This window comes from Heteronotia binoei, chromosome 2 (assembly GCF_032191835.1).
Source record: "Heteronotia binoei isolate CCM8104 ecotype False Entrance Well chromosome 2, APGP_CSIRO_Hbin_v1, whole genome shotgun sequence".
Lineage (NCBI taxonomy): Eukaryota > Metazoa > Chordata > Lepidosauria > Squamata > Gekkonidae > Heteronotia > Heteronotia binoei.
Window position 1 is genome coordinate 171,836,544 of NC_083224.1, and position 19,289 is coordinate 171,855,832.

Sequence of the window (19,289 nt, forward strand, 5' to 3'; positions counted from 1 at the left end):
AGCTTTTATTGAAAGTTCAGGAGCAGACACTTGGCAAGGGTATCCTTGCCAGAACTGGCTTAAACTATCTGAGTACATATTTTTACAGAGACATAATGGTTCTAAGTTGCACGCCCAAAGTTCACGCCCTACACATATTTAAAAAGATGCCCAAGTCTTTATGTTCAGTTCAAAGTTAGTTTTCTGCAGGCAGGAGCATCTGCCTGTGCCAGTCCAGCCTGTTGCCTTGGATACCAGATAACAACATTCCTTGAAGAAACATTCTAAAGCCGATGCTCCTACCAGTTCTCTCCTATAGCTAACAATATTAAAACTATAAAATAAAGTCTGGTTATATGGTGATTACAAGATGAATAAAATACATGGGGATTACATGCCAAGGAATATGGATATAACGATTAAATGAATAAATGAACAAACAGAATAATAACAACATACAATATGAAATAGAATTACCGGTAATAAGCAAGGAAATCAATACTAGAATATGTGATTAATGAGCAAGGAAAACAATACTGGAAACTAAGAACTCATGTAAGGAGACTATCCTGACATAACAGAGCACACCACAGGACCTGTGATCAATGAGCAAAGAAAGCAATACTGGAAACTAAGAACTCATGTCAGGAGTCCATCCTGACACACAACACCCCCCCACCCCGAGATATGGCTTCTTATTTCCAAATTTATGGCTAAAAACTTAGCTTGTATAAAATAAAAATCAGTACTCAATTTTCTTTAAATAATTTGTGTAGATTCTACTGAGTTGTTTCAGTATGGCTTTTCATGTGGAGATCATGCTGGGATGGAAACAGAATGGGTCAAAACAAGTGTTCTTCCATGAGCTCATGAAATGGTGCTTCTTTTAATCCAATCCCCTGCATGGACTGTGAACATAAAATAGTTCAATTTTATTTCTTCACATTAGAATTGGTGTTACATTTTTTGAATGATCAATAAAGGATTTTGCTGGTTTACAACTTTACTGTGTGACCTTAAATGTGTCCATTATTATCTGGGAGTTCTATTAATATCATGTCCTTATTTCACACTGATGGGTTTTATTATGCTATTGTATGTACTATAAGATTCAGTGTCAAGTCTTCCTCCTTTGGTCTGTCCATTATTGATGAGGTGAGCACTTTGACAGATTTGTTTGTAATGAATAATTCCAAAGGTAGAAAAAAAGCCTCCCTGCGAATTAAACATTTTTGCCTATTTGTGGTGCTCCATTTTCAAGCAGAAGTACGTATTTTGAAATATAACATGTTGCATTGTATTCTCTGTTAAACTGTATTATTAATTACTAGCTTTTTTGTAGCTATAACAGATACAGATCAAGCAAGACTGTTGCCTATACTGAACAGGTTAATATTCAGGATGTGGAAGAGGGCTTTTCAGTTGTGCAGAATTCTTCTTCAGGTGTCAGTTTTCAGGAAACAGGAAACAACTGCACATTTTGCTTCATGTCATTTCAGTTAAACTGAGTACAGTATATGTTAAAACAATAAGTGTCTGATCTTCACAGGATTATACTGTGGATTTGTCACCTGAGTTACTTGTCTAAGCCTATGGAAATCAATTGACTTAGAGCAGGGGTCCTCAACCCCTGGACCACGGACCAGTCCCGGTCCATGGCCTGTTAGTAATCGGGCTGTGGAGTGAGGCAGAGGCACTGCCACCACCCTTTTTACCCGCCGAGTCTTAGGCAGATGAAAGAGGCAGCACAGCCAAACTCCAAAGCACCACCTCTTTCATTTGCTTGGGTCCTGGGTGGAAGGGGCAGTGACCTTCACCTACCCCTTGTTTAAAGACCCTCATGGAGGGCAAGGACTGGGCAGAGGGCTGTTGGAGCAAGAATCTACATAAACCCAGTCTGACAGCTACAGTATGACAGCTGGTGATCTAGCTGCCAGGCTAGGTCACAGTGACCTGATCAGCAGACCGGCTTGAGCCGGCAGAAGCCAAGTGATGCAATCTGCTGAGTCAGCACGGCCAGGATTGGCTGCTTGGACTATATATGATCTGTGTGTGCATCACACAGCTCTCTCCCTGTGAGATGGTGGTTAGGCGAAGCACTTTGTCCGTGGAGGTGATATTGTATAGACTGCACAAGAGAGCACTTGTCGTGTATATATGTTAATACACCTTTTGGCACTAGTTGCACGTGTCTGCCTGATTTTCTTTCCTGAAGCCCTGTGTCGGGCAAGTCATCTCCCTCACTCTGCTACTCCCGCTCCGACAGGGTTATGGGCCCAGGGCGGTTCCGCTGCGCGGAGGAGAGAGTTGAGAGTTGAGCTGACTGTGAGTTTGGAAAGAGCCGGAGGCGAGGAACGCCGGTGAAGGACACAGAAGCACCACCGTTCTCTGTTTGAGAGCCAGAGGGACGTCGGCAGCCAGCTGTGAGGAGGAGTCGGCACGATGGCTCAGCAACAGCTTGGAGTAGCCGTTGAGAAGCTCACCTCAGCCAACTACGCGGTGTGGAGCCTGAGAATGCAACACTACCTCAAGCGTGAAGGGCAATGGCTGTTCGTGAGTAACCCCCCTGCTGACTTATCTCCTGCCGAGACTGTGTTATCGGATAAGGCACTGGCCAACATAGTGCTATCTATAGGAGATGACCAGCTGGTTTATGTGCGAGGGAAGGACACTCCCAAGGCTGCCTGGGACGCGTTGAGTGCGGTGCATGTTAGCACCACTGCTGGTTCCCTCATGGCCTTGACAAGGAGGATGTTCCGCACCGTTATGCCGGCTGGAGGGTGTGTGAAAGATCACATCAAACGGCTAACGGACTGTTTCGTTGAGCTGGAGGCAAGAGGCAAGACTGTAGCTCCAGACGACAGAGTGTACATTTTGCTGTCGTCGTTGCCACCTGAGTACACTCCCCTGATAACTTCTCTGGAGACGGTGGACGTAGCGACCCTGACCATGGAATACGTCTGTGCCCACCTGCTTGACTTCCAAGAGAGAATTGCGGCCGTGAGCTGTCCGGGGGTGTCGGCCAGGCAGCGTGCTGTTATCGGTGTGTCCGGGAAGACAGCCAAGAATGAGCCAGCTTTTGCTGCTGGCAGGCGTCCGAAGGTGGAGGAAGTGGAGCCGACTGCGTTTGCAGTCCGTCGCTGCTATGGATGCGGGTCGTCGCAGCACCTGCTCCGAGCTTGCCCTGAGAGGGAGAAGAGGCGGGGGCGTGTGCGGCGAGAGCGGAGGACCGCCAGCCCGTGTGAGGAAGCAACCCGGCTGGTCACGTCTGCAGTAGAGAGCACAGGGTCTGCTTGGATTTTAGACTCCGGGGCAACGAGCCATCTCTGCTGCGAGAAGGAGTTGTTGAAAAACATTGACAGTCCTGAGCATAAGTATGTGAGATTGGCTGATGGGACCACTGCCAATTCTGTTTGCTCAGGCAATGTGGAATTTCCTGCACTGAAATGTATGTTGCAAAATGTGTTGTATGTACCCTCACTGCAGTCTAACCTGTTGAGTGTTAGCACACTGTTTGACCAGGGATACCAGGTGAGATTTGAGAAAACCTGCTGCAAAATCCTGTGAGGTGGGGGAAAGTTGCTTGTGACAGGAAAGAGGGAAGGTAAACTGTATGTGGTCCAGAGTGATTGTGCCCAGGTGGCTCAGGTGTCGAATGAGCCTGTGCACAATAATTGTATACATTTGCTCCATAGGAGACTCGGGCACTGCGGATTTAGGGCGTTAAAGAAAACCCTGGAGCTTGTGCCTAGTTTGAAAGTAAATCCTTGCAAATGTTACTTGGATTGCCAGGTCTGCAAGAAGACCAAAAGCAAGGCGTGTGCTGTTGCTAAAGAAAGCTCAAGGGAAAGCACACGAGCCCTGGAACTAGTCCATTTAGACGTTATTGGCCCATTGCCAAAGAGTCTGTCGGGGAGGAGATACTGCTTGGTGGCCACCGACGACCACACGAGGTACGCGTGGGTTTTCACCATGGTGCATAAGTCTGAGGTGTATAAGACATTCACCAAGTGGGTCAAAGCAGTGGAGAGACAATTAGGGGTTAATCTCCTGGCTGTACAAACCGACAGAGGGGGGGAATTCTTATCTAACCAGATGAAACGTTGGCTGGAGAACAAGGGCATTGCCCACCGTCTGACGAACCCAGCAACGCCCCAAGAACATGGGCTATCCGAGCGAACAGGCGCCGTGTTACAAACATTAATGCACAGCATGCTCGAGGATGCAAAGCTGCCAATTCGTTATTGGGCGGAAGCGATGCATTGCTCGGCATACGTACATAATAGGGTTTGGTGTAAGCCTGTAAATGATTTGCCTTATAAGCGGCTATATAACCACTGCCCAGATTTGAGCTTTCTGAGGGTATTTGGAACCCAAGCCTGGGTGAATATTCCTCTGAAACATAGAAGGAAAGGAGGTGACCGGGCAGTGAGCCTAACCTTTCTGGGCTACCAGCCAGAAACCAAATCATATCGCTTTTGTGATAAGCGGGCGAAGCTAACCTTTAGTAGGTCCGCTGGATTTAGTGAGTCCAGCTGGGCAAGATTGCACTCTACGGAAAGAGACCTGGGAATGCTGCCAAGTACTGATAAGAATGTTGGAGCGCAGCCCAGAAACCCAGCCCAGGAGGTGGCACCCAGTGGGGCTGGAGAAGGTGAGCCGAATCCTGGCACAGGGCCACGGGTGTCGGCTAGAGCCACAAAAGGCATCCCTCCTGCTAGATACGGGTTCCCAAGTGCAAACCAAGTCAGCCCCCCTGAACCTGAAACATACGAGGAGGTGCTGAAGCTAGATAGTAAAGAAAGGCTAGCATGGTTTGCCGCAATGCAGAAGGAATATGATTCCTTGCTGAAAAACAGAGTGTTTACTGAGGTGCTAAGGCCGGGCAACCGGAACATTATCTCCTGTAGGTGGACCTACCGGTTAAAGAAAGACGCAAATGGAGCCGTGCAACGAAAGGCCAGGTTAGTGGCCAGAGGGTTCAGCCAAAGGAAGGGATTGGATTATCAGCAAGTGTTTGCCCCCACTTTAAAAGCTGAAACCCTCAGGGCAGCATTGTGTAAGGCTGGAAGTACGGGGCAACAAGCCCATCACTTTGACTTCGAGACAGCCTATTTGAACTCCCCCTTAGACCAGGAGCTGTTTATGGAACAAATCCCCGGTTTTGATGGTGGGAGTGGTGTGTTAAAACTGAACAAAGCCTTGTATGGTTTGAAACAAGCCGGACACGCATGGTACAAGTGTTTGAAGTCAGCATTAATGAAAGTAGGATTCAACCAGCATCTGGCAGACCCTTGCATGTTTAGCAGGGTGGTGGGAGAGTCCAGAATGATAGTCCTCATCTTTGTGGACGATCTGATTGTCTTAGTGGACTCCAACCAACAATTAGCATGGTTTCAAGAAACAGCCAGTAAGCTGTTCACTATCAAGCACCTGGGGCCAGTGAGCTACTACCTAGGGGTGGAAATAGCGAGGAGGGCCGATGGTTGTTTTGAACTGTCCCAGAGCAACAAAGTGAGAGCGCTGCTAGCTCAGTATGGTATGAACGAAGCTAGCAGTGTGCAAACACCCATGACCACAGGTTATAGCAAGGAACCTGAAGGTGAGATATTCAAGAATGTACCATTATACCAGTCCCTGATCGGGTCCTTATTGCACCTAGCGTGCTGGACCAGGCCAGATATCAGCTATGCGGTACATATATTGTGCCAGAAAAATGCTGAACCCCACCACAAAGATTGGGTGGCGGCTAAAAGAGTACTACGTTACCTCAGCGGCACAATAGAACGTAAGCTATCCCTCAGAGTAGGAGAAAAACCTGAACTACGCGCCTATGCTGACGCAAGCTGGGGGGACCGGCCCAAGGCAAAATCAACCACAGGAATTGGAATATTTCTGGGAGATGCCCTAGTAGTATGGAAAGCCACCAAGCAGACCCTGGTGGCATGTAGCACGTGTGAGGCAGAGTACGGTGCCATAAACGAATGTGTACTTAACCTAGAGTGGGCAGTACAACTGATGAGGGACTTCAGCATACCTGTAAATTTGCCAGTTTCAGTATATACTGACAACTCAGCAGCCAAAGAACTGACGGAGAACCAAGCTGCTCGAGGGAAAAGCAAGCATATACTTATCAGGTACCAAAATGTGAAGGAAGCAGCGGCTAAAAACCTCATAAAAATAATAAAGTGTACATCGGATGAGAATGCCGCTGATATATTCACGAAATGTTTAACTGCAAGTGAACATGAAAACTGTATAAAGTGTTTGGGTATACTGGGTTTAGATAGATTAGGAGGTGTGTTGGAGCAAGAATCTACATAAACCCAGTCTGACAGCTACAGTATGACAGCTGGTGATCTAGCTGCCAGGCTAGGTCACAGTGACCTGATCAGCAGACCGGCTTGAGCCGGCAGAAGCCAAGTGATGCAATCTGCTGAGTCAGCACGGCCAGGATTGGCTGCTTGGACTATATATGATCTGTGTGTGCATCACACAGCTCTCTCCCTGTGAGATGGTGGTTAGGCGAAGCACTTTGTCCGTGGAGGTGATATTGTATAGACTGCACAAGAGAGCACTTGTCGTGTATATATGTTAATACACCTTTTGGCACTAGTTGCACGTGTCTGCCTGATTTTCTTTCCTGAAGCCCTGTGTCGGGCAAGTCATCTCCCTCACTCTGCTACTCCCGCTCCGACAAGGGCAGCCTGGGACAGCAAAAACCACAGCACCCCCACCAGTCTGTGGAAAAATTGCCTTCCACAAAACTGATATCTGATGCCAGAAAGGTTGGGGGCCACTGGCTTACAGTGAAGTAATTGCGTGGAATTGCACTGCATGTCACATAGCTGCTGCCCCATGTAAGGATTATGAGGTTTAACTGCAGGGTAAGAGTCAAGAGACCAAACTTTGTTCTCATTTATGATTGTTAGAATATCTTGTTTTTACTTCAGTTGTCCCTGTTAGATAACAGAGATAATTTGCTATTTGTGTCCCCAAAATGTACTTAATATTGGTACCTGCTTGTGTTTTTGTTCCTTCTGTGCAAGAATGGGTTCTCCCACCAGTGACCTGCTGGTCTTGTCTGGATCTCCCTTAGCTCCATGAGTTAAGCCTCTGAAATTTTCTGAGGACATGCTTGATTCTGAGCCTGGAGCTTTTTACACCAAGTACATACTATAGTGGTGGAACTATGCAGAATGCTAATTTCTTCCATCTTGACTCTCAGGTCATCCTCAGCACCCTTCCTTCCTTTTTGCCTGTAGTTCTTTCATTCTGCATTTTCAATGATGGTGCTTTGAAATGTGCATGGCTCTACATTCTGGAGTCTCTCTTTTTTTATGCATGTTGTCCTTTTAAGCTTTGTAAGTCCCAAAGATTAATTACAGGGTTTAAAGTAGAGGTGGGAATCCTTTGGAATGTGTTCAAATATTTACTAAAATAATTATGCCCTGCCAATTCAGACACTTCCACATAGGTTTATTTTCACTGTGTGCATAACTGTCAGAAAATATAATATGAAGGATTGTGTTGTACAAAATTACGCAGATAGAAAAACACTGATTTATTGGTCTCAGTTTGCATAAAAACAAAGATAATCAGGAGTTCAAGTATGTCACAAATGATACCTGTTAAAACCAGCTAATCTAAAAACCAGAGCTAAGGACTCCACATTGTGACCCCCCCATATATCTCCTTCCATGCAGATGGTGTCTCTTTGGCCCCAGAGTAATCTCTGAGTTCCATCTCTTTGCAGTCATTGTACTAGCTACCTTTTATCCACATCCAGTCTTTGAGTGTCAACTGCATACCCTGGATATCTGCCAGGCCTCTTCTTTCTATCTGCATCAAACATGCAACACTCGAAAATCACCCTCCTTATTTGTGTCATATGCCACCAGGACTCTGGGGTGCAGGATCTCCTCCCAATGCCTATCAAAAAGGATTGTAGAGACCACTAAGCTTTGTTACTTACTGGCAAAATCTCCCCTCCCAGGACCTGTTTGTGCTCACTCTACCGGGGCCCTAGTGGCCTCGACTACCTTCCTCAAGGGAGTTCCTCTACTGGACACCTGGAGAGTTGCTACTTGGGCAAGACCACACACATTCATGAGGGACTATGCTCTGGATATTTGAAGTACACAAGGAGCTTCCGTGGGCCAAGCAGTGTTACAGGCAGCAACCTCCTCCAGATAGGTCTTGACTCATGCTTGCTAATCTCCCATCAGTTTGAAGCACAGAGACCACAAAGAAGATAAACAGGTTGCTTACCTGTAACTGATGATCTTTGAGTGATCATCTGTGCATTCATACTACCCGCCCTCCTTCCCCAATGCTGTAGGTCCTCCTCTAGGGGCTTTCATTGGTCAGAAGGAACTGGCAGGATCCTTGTGCCCTGGTAAGGAACCTGTTTTTGTGGAAAGGAACCTGTTTTTGGGGGGCCTGCCTTCTAACAGGCTTTCTCTGGGTATCATTCTGGCTTTGTTAATCTGTTTTGTGACTTCATCAGGTGGATATTTTAGTTACCAAAAGGTTTGTTGTAGATCCCTCAGATTAAAATTTCTGTCTGCAGGATTAGAACAGATACAGTTGTACCATAGTGTAGAGCCTGGCTGTACAGAACAGGTATTAGGATGGTAGCTGGATGCATGTAGATATGTTTGTCAATCAGTAGGTTTCCAGTATAAGGTGGTGTCTACACGTCTCCCATGTATTTGTACAGCAAACTGATTTCTTTAATAATTTCAGAGTATCCAGCAATTAGCTTTTCTCCCACAGCTCATATCGTAGAAATATTAAGATCACACTGGGTGCTGACTTCTTAGATTGCCTGGAAATTATTCTAGTTTATTAAAGAAATCAAGGAGTTAATGTCTAATTATGACACTTTAATAACAGGGATCTGGACTTTATAAGTCATTGATGGACTTGTTAGCTAGGATTACTGTCATGTTTTAGATCCAGGTAGTCCAGTTTACTCTCAGATTAGGAAAAATACTCTATATATATTTGTCTCCTGCTAAAGGCATTGTTGTTGTGAATTCTTACTACTTTGTTTTAGATGAAGGTTATATTCAGTAATTTGCCAAAATCATAATTGGACACCAGTTTTTTTTCTAAGATACCTCATAAAAGAGCATTGATTGATATATTTGTGCTTATGAGTGCAAGAATCATGCCTTCAGTATCTTATTAAACCACTAATCGTTTCCTGCATTTTAAAATGGTACATTAATTTTCTAAATCCTATCCTGCAATGGTGGTCAACTGATTATGGCAGTGGAAGTTTTGTTTGTGGGGGAGGGATGTCAGAGACTTGTTCCCAAGATGCATTGACAATATTTTACACTCACTGATTTACTTGTTCTTTAAATATGTTATGCTTTGTCTCATTTTGCAGGAATCTCCCCAGGAAAGTGTCATTACTCGAGACATTCATCGTACATTTCCAGCACATGACTATTTTAAAGATACAGGAGGAGATGGGCAGGAATCTCTTTACAAGATCTGTAAGGTATGGCCAGAGTTGTTTGTAATTAGGTATCACGGATGTGGTTTTTGTGACGATACAATGAGTTAAAAGGTAGGCAGAATAACCTTAGTTACCAGATTTGTCTTTCAAGCCTTATTTTTGCCTCTCTCTTTTTTGGCCTTTACAGGGGATTTTTGTTTACAGATGCCATGTTACAGTAACTCCCATTTCAAAGTCAAATATTCTTTCCCAGTCACCTTTTCTGTTCTCTTCTGTCCATAATGGGAAAAAGTTATTCCTTTGAACCTGGTAAGAATGCTCCCATGATCCTTCCCTGATGGAATGTTACTAGCTTCCAGGTGATTCCCTGAGAGGTCACTGATTACCTACAGGTTTTGGTGTCAGAGGAGAATTTACTTTGTTCTCTTGGTTAGTGCATTAACATATGAATTGGTGTCTTCCTTACCTGGCAGCCTGAAGGCTAGCTAGAGAAACCTGAGTAGCAACCTTCTGCCTATCTGGTTTTTAGTTAACCTCTCAACCTAAACAGAGTTCAAATTAAAAATGTAGCTGCAAAGTTGTAATTTTTATTGATACTTGTGGCTAAGATTTCATTCACCACAGGATTACCAGGGGTGTATGTATCTTGGACCGACTGTGTGTTTGTGCACACCTATATGTAGACATGCACGTCAGCAAGATCTAGAATGAATTTTTTTTTTAAGCCATGGGGAAAAAACCCTTCTTTTCCAGGATTTTGATTTTTTTTGTGTAGGAAAACTTTAAAATGTGATTATAAAATGAGATCCTAAGATTGTCTGGCAGCTAGAAGCTCTAGATCTTTTAGTGTTAATGCAGCACTAGGAGGTTTGCCCCTGTTATTCCTTGGAGGTCACCCATCCAAATACTAGAAAGGGCCAACCTTGCTTAGCTTCTGAGATCTGATGGGGTCAGGCTAGCCTGGGTTATTTCGAAGCTGAGTGTCTAGAAATGCAACATGTAAGACTGAATATAACAACTAATGACAGTTGTGATGAGCTATCTGAAATTGTATAAGGAACTTGTTGAATTCTTTGAAATCTCTTTTCGGTGGCTAAGTCAGCTGTTCAGAACCTTTTAAAAAATAATCCTACTTTTATTACCATAATATATAGTAAGATTAATTTTTTGCTCAGTGTATTATGGAATAATACTGGTGACCTACTTTCATCCTTGCATGTGTCTTCAAAGGTGTTTTGCTACAGGAAACCAAAATAATTGGCAAAACTAGTTGTCTTAGCTGCTTGTACTGCTGAGACTGCAGTGCACAATTTAATTTGAGACATGTTGATATTTCACATTTTCTAGCTAAAGCAACTTGTGTTTAGCAGGGAAACAACTGCTGTGATGTTATTAGAAAGATGTTAATATATGGGCTCAGTATCCCAGCTGATTCAATTTAATACTTTGTCAAAACAAAACACCCTTCCCTGAAACAATCTCATCTAGAAGTGTGTAAAAAACAAACAAAAACAACCTAGTATTTTTTGGGGGGTTGGGTATGTTGATCCCCCTAAAAATATTGATATTTCCTGATATCCCCAAATTCAGTGTTTGGATTCAGGAAACATCCAGGATTCCTGAATTTTTTTCAGCTCCATTATAGTCCGTGGTCTCTATAGCATAGGGTATAATGGATAATCAATCCTGGGGTATCTGGGGCTCGGGGGTGTGGTCTGTTTTTTGAGGTAGAGGCATCAGATTTGCAGCATTGCTGGTGGTGCCTCTCTTCAAACCACCCCCCCTTTTCAAAAAGATTGTTAATACCTTAAATTGAAAGGTCAAATTGATTTCCATTTAAAGAAATGGCAAAATGTCTGTTATCCTGTATAGCTGAGGTGTGCGCATTTCAGTTTAAACAACAGTCCAACCAGTGTGTTTACAATTGTAGGGGAGTACAAATATAACTGATCTAGCCCCTGTAATCCATGCTCTAGGCTAGATTACTAGTCATCTCTAGGCTGGATTACTGTAACTCGCTCTATGTTGGCCTACCCTTGAGGCTGACCCAGAAACTCCCAATTGGTGCAGGACACATAGCGCAGGTCTTTACTGGGACACCATGGACAGCATATATCCATCTTACGTTGTGTGAGCTGCACTGGCTTCCAGTGAGTACTGGATCAGCTTCAAGTTCTTGGTATTGACCTTTAAAGACGTAAACAGTTAGGGACTTATGTATCTTCAGGACTGCCTCTCCTGGTATAACCCTAGAAGAGCTCTGCAGATCAAAATCTACTGACCACTGCTGGCCTGAGAAACATTTAATTTAATTTGCGATTTATAACCCGCCCTATCCCACAAAGATGGTCTAATCTGGTTGTTCTTGGCCAGAGCCAAGGACCTTTTCTGCCCTGGCTCCAACCGGGTGGCATTCTCTGCCTTATAACATCCATGCTCTTTGAGACTTGCTAAGTTCCGCAGGACTTTTTTCACCAAGCGTTCACTTGAGGACAGCAGTGGTTCCATCCTGGCACTCCCTCTCTCTCCTGTAAGATAGTGATGCTATTGGCTTTTGAGCCATCTTCTGTTTGCTACTGGCTTTGGATTTGTTTTTAAGTGATGTTTTATGCCTCTGTTGTACACCACTCTAAGCTTAGCTTGCCAGGAAAGGGGCTGTTGAAAAATCTAATAAAATAAAATAAAAAACTTGTATCTTACAACTTTCTCTATGTTACTGACATGTATTGCATTTTAACATTGCAAATTTATATATGAAGAAGCCATGTCTTCTGTATTCAGTAAGTTTAGTCCTGGAGAAGGATTCATAGGATTGCAGCTTTAATTGTATGATGACTTAGAACCTCAACATGTATTTTTTCATCATGTAAATCATGAACTTGCCTGGCAGGTAAAAAGAAAATTCCCTTGGGTATGCTAATTGTTGTGTCTACCATCTTCTTGAGCTCAGAGAAAAATAAAGCAGTGTATTGAAAAAGGTGGTCTAATTCTTAGTACTCATTCTTTTATTCTACACTCCTTGTTTTTAGCTATAAGAGCCAAAAGACAAACATTTGACTCCAGAATGTTTCCTGATTTAAAAAAACCCAAAAACCCAGCCCCAAACCTAAAAAGCACTGAAGGCAATTAAGTGGTGAGGTAGTAAATGCTTGTATTGAAAGTTTGTACATTTGTTTAAAAATAACTGCAGCTATTATTATGTAACTGTTGCCCTCAGTGGGGAGTACCACGCATTGTCAATCACTTGTAACAAAAATGTTCATCGGTCTTAAGAATTCTTTTTTTTTGTACAAGGAAAATGGTAAAAGCATTCGGAATGGAAAACAAATGACTAAGCGATCTCAGTAAGGATGTGTTGATAGGCCCTTTTCTTCTCTGCGTAACCTAACCATGCCTACACACATGCAGGAGAATACATGTACTCCTAATTAGGGTCTCTGTTCAAATTAACAAATATACACAGGTCCAGCTCCTGTCTCTCTTCAAGATAAGATTATTTATTTCCTCATTTTAATACATGCAGATGCAATTTACAGTGCAGCCACGCAGAGCAACCACAAAATCCCCCAGCTCCTAAATATCCCATTGTATATCATATCCTGAAAAGAAAAGAGAATGTAAAGGAAAGTCTGGGTTAGGAGACAAGAGAAAGAACAGCACCAGCTTTGGCATCTCCCTGTGAGTCAAATACAGATCTAGCAAAGGCTTCTAGGAATTCCCAGTCTGCTTTTGCCCTGTGTACTTTCTCATAGGCGTTTTATAGCAGGTCTGCTCTGTGGCACGTCAGCTGCCACAAAAGCAGAGGCTGTCATTAGCAAAAGTGGAATGATCAGCAAGGAGCAATAGCTGTTAATTGACTTCTCTTTTAAAGGTAAAGGCTGACTTTTTATTTAATAAAATGCTTCAAGGATAGTGAGCCAGAAAAGGGCAACGAGAATAATTAAAGGTTTGGAACACTTTGCCTATGAAGAAAGATTAAAACGCTTGGGGCTCTTTAGCTTGGAGAAACGTCGACTGCGGGGTGACATGATAGAGGTTTACAAGATTATGCATGGGATGGAGAAAGTAGAGAAATATTTTCGGTCCATAAGGCGCTCCGGACCATAGGATGCACCTTCCTCCTGGGGGGCGATCCGCTGCCTCTGCCTCCGATCCGGCACTTCCCCCGCGCCTGCCTGCCTGGCTCCATCTTTTTCAGGCAAGCGCTGGGATCGCTCCACTTGGCCCCACCGCAAACCCAGCGCTTTGCAAGCGCCGGCTGCGGAGGGGGCAGCGTGCTTCCTCCTTGTCTGTCTGCCTGGCTCCACCTCTGATGTTTAAAGCAAGCGCTGGGATCGCTCCCTCCGCCCTCCGATCCCAGCGCTTGCTTTAAACATCAGAGGTGGAGCCTGGCAGACAGACAAGGAGGAAGCATGCTGCCCTCTCCACAGCCGGCGCTCGCGAAGCGCTGGGTTTGCGGAGGGGGCGGGTGCTTCCTCTTTGCCTGTGTGCCTGGCTTCATCTGTGATGTTCAAAGCAAGCTCTGGGATCGGAGGGTGGAGGGAGCGATCCCAGCGCTTGCTTTAAGCATCAGAGGTGGAGCCAGGCAGACAGACAAGGAGGAAGCACGCTGCCCCCTCCGCAGCCGGTGCTTGCGAAGCGCTGGGTTTGCGGTGGGGCCACGTGGAGCAATCCCAGCGCTTGCCTGAAGAAGATGGAGCCAGGCAGGCAGGCGCGGGGGAAGCGGCGGATCGGAGGCAGAGGCAGCGGATCGCTCCCCCTGAAGGTACGTACCTTCTGACCATAAGACGCACACACTTTCCCCCCCAATTTTTTTTTGGGGGGGGAAAGTGCGTCTTATGGTCCGAAAAATACGGTAAGTACCTTTCTCCCTTTTTCACAATACAAGAACTCATGGGCATTCAATGAAATTGCTGAGCAGTCAGATTAGAACGGATAAAAGGAAGTACTTCTTCACCCAAAGGGTGATTAACATGTGCAGTTCACTGCCACAGGAGGTGGTGGCGGCTGCAAGCATAGCCAGCTTCAAGAGGGAATTGGATAAAAATATGGAGCAGAGGTCCATCAGTGGCTATTAGCCACAGCATATTATTGGAACTGTGTGGGGCAGTGATGCTCCGTATTCTTGGTGCTGGTGGGGGGCAAAGTGGAAGGGCTTCTAACCCCACTTGTGAACCTCCTGATGGCACTTGGGTTTTCTTTGGCCACTGTGGGACACAGAGTGTTGGACTGGATGGGCCATTGGCCTGATCCAACATGATTTCTCTTATATTCTTATGAGCCCCGGTGGGGGTCTGGCTTTGAGAATGCTGGATTAGGACTGAGGGGAATTGTATTCAAATCTGCACTTGGTGATGAAGCAGCTTGGGTGACCTTGAGCCAGTTGCTTGCACTCAGTTTCTTAACATACAGCGTTGTGAGGATGAAACTGGAGGAGAGGAGAAAGATGTGGATCCTCCTGAGATGGGATTAAAATAACGATACAAATAAGGACAGGTGGGATTAAAATAACGATACAAATAAGCCTGTAAGCTGAATGATGGACAAACGAGGCACAAAACCAAGTAAATTTAAGAGACAAAATACACTTTTATTGAAAACATTTGTAACCCCACTCATAGAGTTCTCATAATAGCTCACCTGATTTCCATAAAAATACAATAAAATGATAACTCAACAGTAATGAAATGCTGTCAATACTAAAAATACAAGGAACTCACTGACAGCACAGTAGCAGTAACTATAGCAACAGTAAAGATGAGGAGAACATAAAGATTACCTGTTGCCACAAAGGCCTGGGAAAATAAAAATTGTCTTCATGCGGTATCTGAAGACCTGATACAGGTGAGGGGGATGTAGGAAGGGAGCTGTCAGTCTCATCTCAGAAAATGGGGGCCCGCCAAACAGAGCTTCTAAAGATCTCTGGAGTGCTATAATTGTACCTTCTTGCAATTAATGTAATTTTTAGTGATCTTCCATTAATTATGTGCATGTTATGTGCTGTCAAATCACTTCCAACTTGAGGGGATCCTTTAAATTAATGATGCTCAAAATGTCCTATCATTAGGCATCCTTAAATCAATATCACATGCCAGTATCACATAAATTATAGAGTCTTTTCTTTCTGTTGATTCAGAACTTGTACTTAGCAAGTAAGGAGAACAGTAAACAGGTTGGCGTTTTGGTTTTTTGTGAGGGATCATATTTGAGATGATGGAATATCATGGGCCGTGAAGATTTCCTTTGCAGTAGCTTGGAAGCAAGTATAGTTTAAAACAGCAGTTCTCTTGTAGCTTGGCTTGAAGTCCCTCCAGTGAATCTGCTGCCTTATGTAACTGAAATGGCCAGTCAGTTTGCGTGTGTATGAATCACCTGAAGTTGCTGAAAATCAGAAACAGCTTTTGGATATTCTTTTCTTTATTCTGCCGAGGCCTCCTTTTCTTGTAAACATTAATATGGAAGTCCAGATATGTTCTTTGTGAGGCACAGCTGGATTTGCAGCAAGGACATTTGTTAAGGCATTGCAGTGACAGTTCATGAACTTTGTTGCATAAGGCTGTGTATGGGGACAAGTGTAGCTCTCCCAAGGTGTAACTGAAGTTTGGATCCTAAAGAATTGCAAGTGGAACAAACTATGCAGAAACCTACACAAAAGAAGGGATAGGATTCCTTCCAGTTTCCCTTTGTGGCTGCAGCTTCTCTCACTACCACTGCGCTGCATCTCATATCGTTCCTTAAAGAGTTGATGCACTTACGTTTCTCCCACAAAAGATTTGAAAATGTATGAGAAGGAAATGCTCAGGATGACTCAGTCCTTGGACATAGAATTGGCCACCTCAGATAATCACTCTAAACATAACATATTGGGTTGGCTGTATTCTGACTCTCCATATCATTCCCAATGCTAGAAGGCCTTCTAGAAAACATCCAAGAGTTATAGCAAAACTGGCCTCCATTCCAGCCACACGGAAAGTTTTTATAGGATCAGGCAGGGCCCAAAGACCTTAATGGAAAATCCATTCCATATTTTCCTTGCAACTTTGTGCTGCAATGTGTTTCAGTGGGGTGGAGCTCTGTTTAGGTGTTCCTTTCCAGTGTTCCTATGGCCAACTGAAGCTGTTGCTTTCTGGAGTTGCATCCTTGCAAATAAAGGGTTGATGCTTTGAGCCAGCTTGTCTTTGCTGAATGGACCTGAGAACTGGTGCCCTAGTGAGTACTCTAAACATGGAACCAACAGCCAAAGGGGGATATTATACTGGAGAGCCATAGCCAGTGTCAGTAGATCTGGTGTGTGGGGGGAGAAGCTTACAATGCCCAGCCATTTCATGTTTTTCTAGACTCAGAGCATTTTATATTTTTTAGTTTCTCCTGTGGTCCTTGTGCTTTTTCTTGATGTTTTATTTTCAAAATTGCACTGTCAAATCCTAGTATTCCCCCACTGTCAAATCCTAGTATTCCATTTTATTTCTGCTAAAGGCACACTGAAATAATTCTGCTTTGCACTTTTTTAAGCAATTCAAAATGTTTATTATAATATTAATTAACCATATATATAAAATATTATTCATATACTGCTTTGCACTTTTTACAGAAGAAAGAAAGTGTAGGAATTTACCATAGCATATCTGGCAAACTGTTCCATAGTGTGGGTGCAGCCACTGAAAGAGAGTGCATATGGGCTCAGTGGACTTTCCAAACAGAGGAGACTATCAGAAGGGAGGCTCATGATCACCTTGGTTATTGTAGGAGATCAGATGTAAAAGTTTTGCATCCAGTCCATCATTTTAGTTGTCTTTCTCCCTGCTTGATAGGAGGCTTGTTCTCTAGGAGAGCAAAGGGGAAGTGCTTCTTGTTCATATCTTGTTTTGCTTTCATAAACAGCTATTTAATACTAAGTACCAGGACTTTTTTTTGTAACAGGAACTCCTTTGCATATTAGGCTGCACCCTCCTGATGTAGCCAATCCTCTAAGAGCTTACGGGGCTCTTAGTACAGGGCCTACTGTAAGCTCTTGGAGGGTTGGCTACATCAGGGGGGTTTGGCCTAATATGCAAAGGAGTTCCTGCTACAAAAAAAGCCCTGCTAAGTATCTATTACTATTCATTCTTTCGAAGGCCACTCCTTGGTTTTCCTGTCAGTTTGAAGGCAAAAGGAAGTGCTGGGTCTTGGTTGAGGAGATTCATTTGTTCTAGCAAGACAGAAGGGGCAACTGGTGGTTTTATAGGACACCATATAGTTAACTGTCATTTTAGATCAAGTTTTTTACTCAGTCGGTAGGGAAAGTTATAAATAGCTTTTCTTCTGAGAGAATGCATTGGGCTAGCCAGATGGTTTTGATTACATATGCCACATGATATTTAAAAGTAATAATTTCAAGCAAACCAGATAAGAAAGGAGATGAGTAAGAGTGAGCATGTGCCCCCTCCCTTTTTAGTACCATACTGATATTTTAAATGCTTGTCATCAGTATGGTGTTAACAGTGGAAGAAATAATAGTCTGTGCAAAATTATGAACAAATATTGGCTGTCATAATGTAAGAAAAGGAGAATTGCTGAAGGCCTCTCAAAACTCTTTATTTTTGTTCTGGTACTGTTGGATGAAAATCTGTTATATACCATAATTCAAATACAGATTAAGATTTTAGGCAGTACAATTCAAGTAGAGGAATCTTTCATCTTTATCTGCTGATAATATCTCAGGACCACCTTTGGAAGAAGACTGCTTCACTTAGTTGTTAAAATTGCATTCAAGTAGAGTCAGGAATAGAAATGGTATAACAGTGTCTTGGCGCTGTTGACCCTGGCTTTAGTCCAGACCCATCAAACCCCTTTGGAGACCTGGGAGAACCCACAGCAACAAACCCCACTATCCCTATGGGGCCCGAACTCACTCCAAGACATCCCACAGATTCCCTGTCTCATCAGCTGGTAAAGTCACTGATGGCCCACTTACTGTTCCCAGGACAGAAGAGAGTACAGGAGGCGCCTCCTTGGGCAGAGAGCATTGGACTCTGCAGATAAGAATTTACTGGTGGTGCCTGGTCTGAGAGACATTTGGCTGTCCTTGACCAAAACCAGGGTATTTTCTGCCCTGGCTCCAACCTAGTGGAACTCTCTGCCAAACAACATCTATGCCCTGTGGGACTTATTGCAGTTCCGCAATAGAAATTTAATATAATAAATTAATAATAGATACCATTGTACTGTCTCCTGTTTCTTCTGTCCCTGTCACAATTTTTTTTAGGATTTGGAGGAGTGATCATAATGCTGCTTCTCCCCAAGGCATCTCAATGAACTAAACTTTGAGGCATTTTAGAGATGAATGCAGAGGTGTTGAACTCATTTGTTATGAGGGCCTGATCTGACATAAATGAGACCTTGTTGGGCTGGGCCACATGTGTCATAAAATGTAATGCCAGGTAGCAGAGATATAAACTTTATAAAGGACACAGACAAACACAATTAAAGATTTTTTAAAAAAACTTAAAATAGAATATGCTTAAAACATTAGTACTCTTGCAATATTTTATTTAACGGTTTATGATAACTGGCACCTCTTGCTCTGAATTATTGCTTCAAAATCTGGAGACAATGCCTGTGCTGTAGCAGTCTTATGATGTTCACATGTTCTGGTATGTATCTGTAATTTGCAAACCTACTTTTGATATATTGACATTCATTACAGAAATCTCATGGTCAATGTTTTGAGCTTAAGACCCAGAGGAAAACATGAAATGGCAGGGCACTGTGAGCTTTTGTATGTAAGTTGCTTCATGGGCTGGTCATGAACATACGAAGGCACCATGACACAGACTGAGAGCTATGTGTGTGTCTACAA

The 19,289-nt window shown here is 43.7% G+C and overlaps 1 protein-coding gene across 2 annotated transcripts in view; it reads left to right on the forward strand.

Moving 5' to 3' along the window:
- Positions 1-19,289, forward strand: part of RABGAP1L (RAB GTPase activating protein 1 like) — a 218,662-nt gene that overhangs the window by 98,528 nt on the left and 100,845 nt on the right. For both annotated transcript variants that reach the window (XM_060232466.1, XM_060232467.1), the window contains exon 14: positions 9,380-9,493. In XM_060232466.1, coding sequence (XP_060088449.1) covers positions 9,380-9,493 — 114 coding nt within the window. The remainder of the gene's footprint in view (positions 1-9,379; positions 9,494-19,289) is intronic.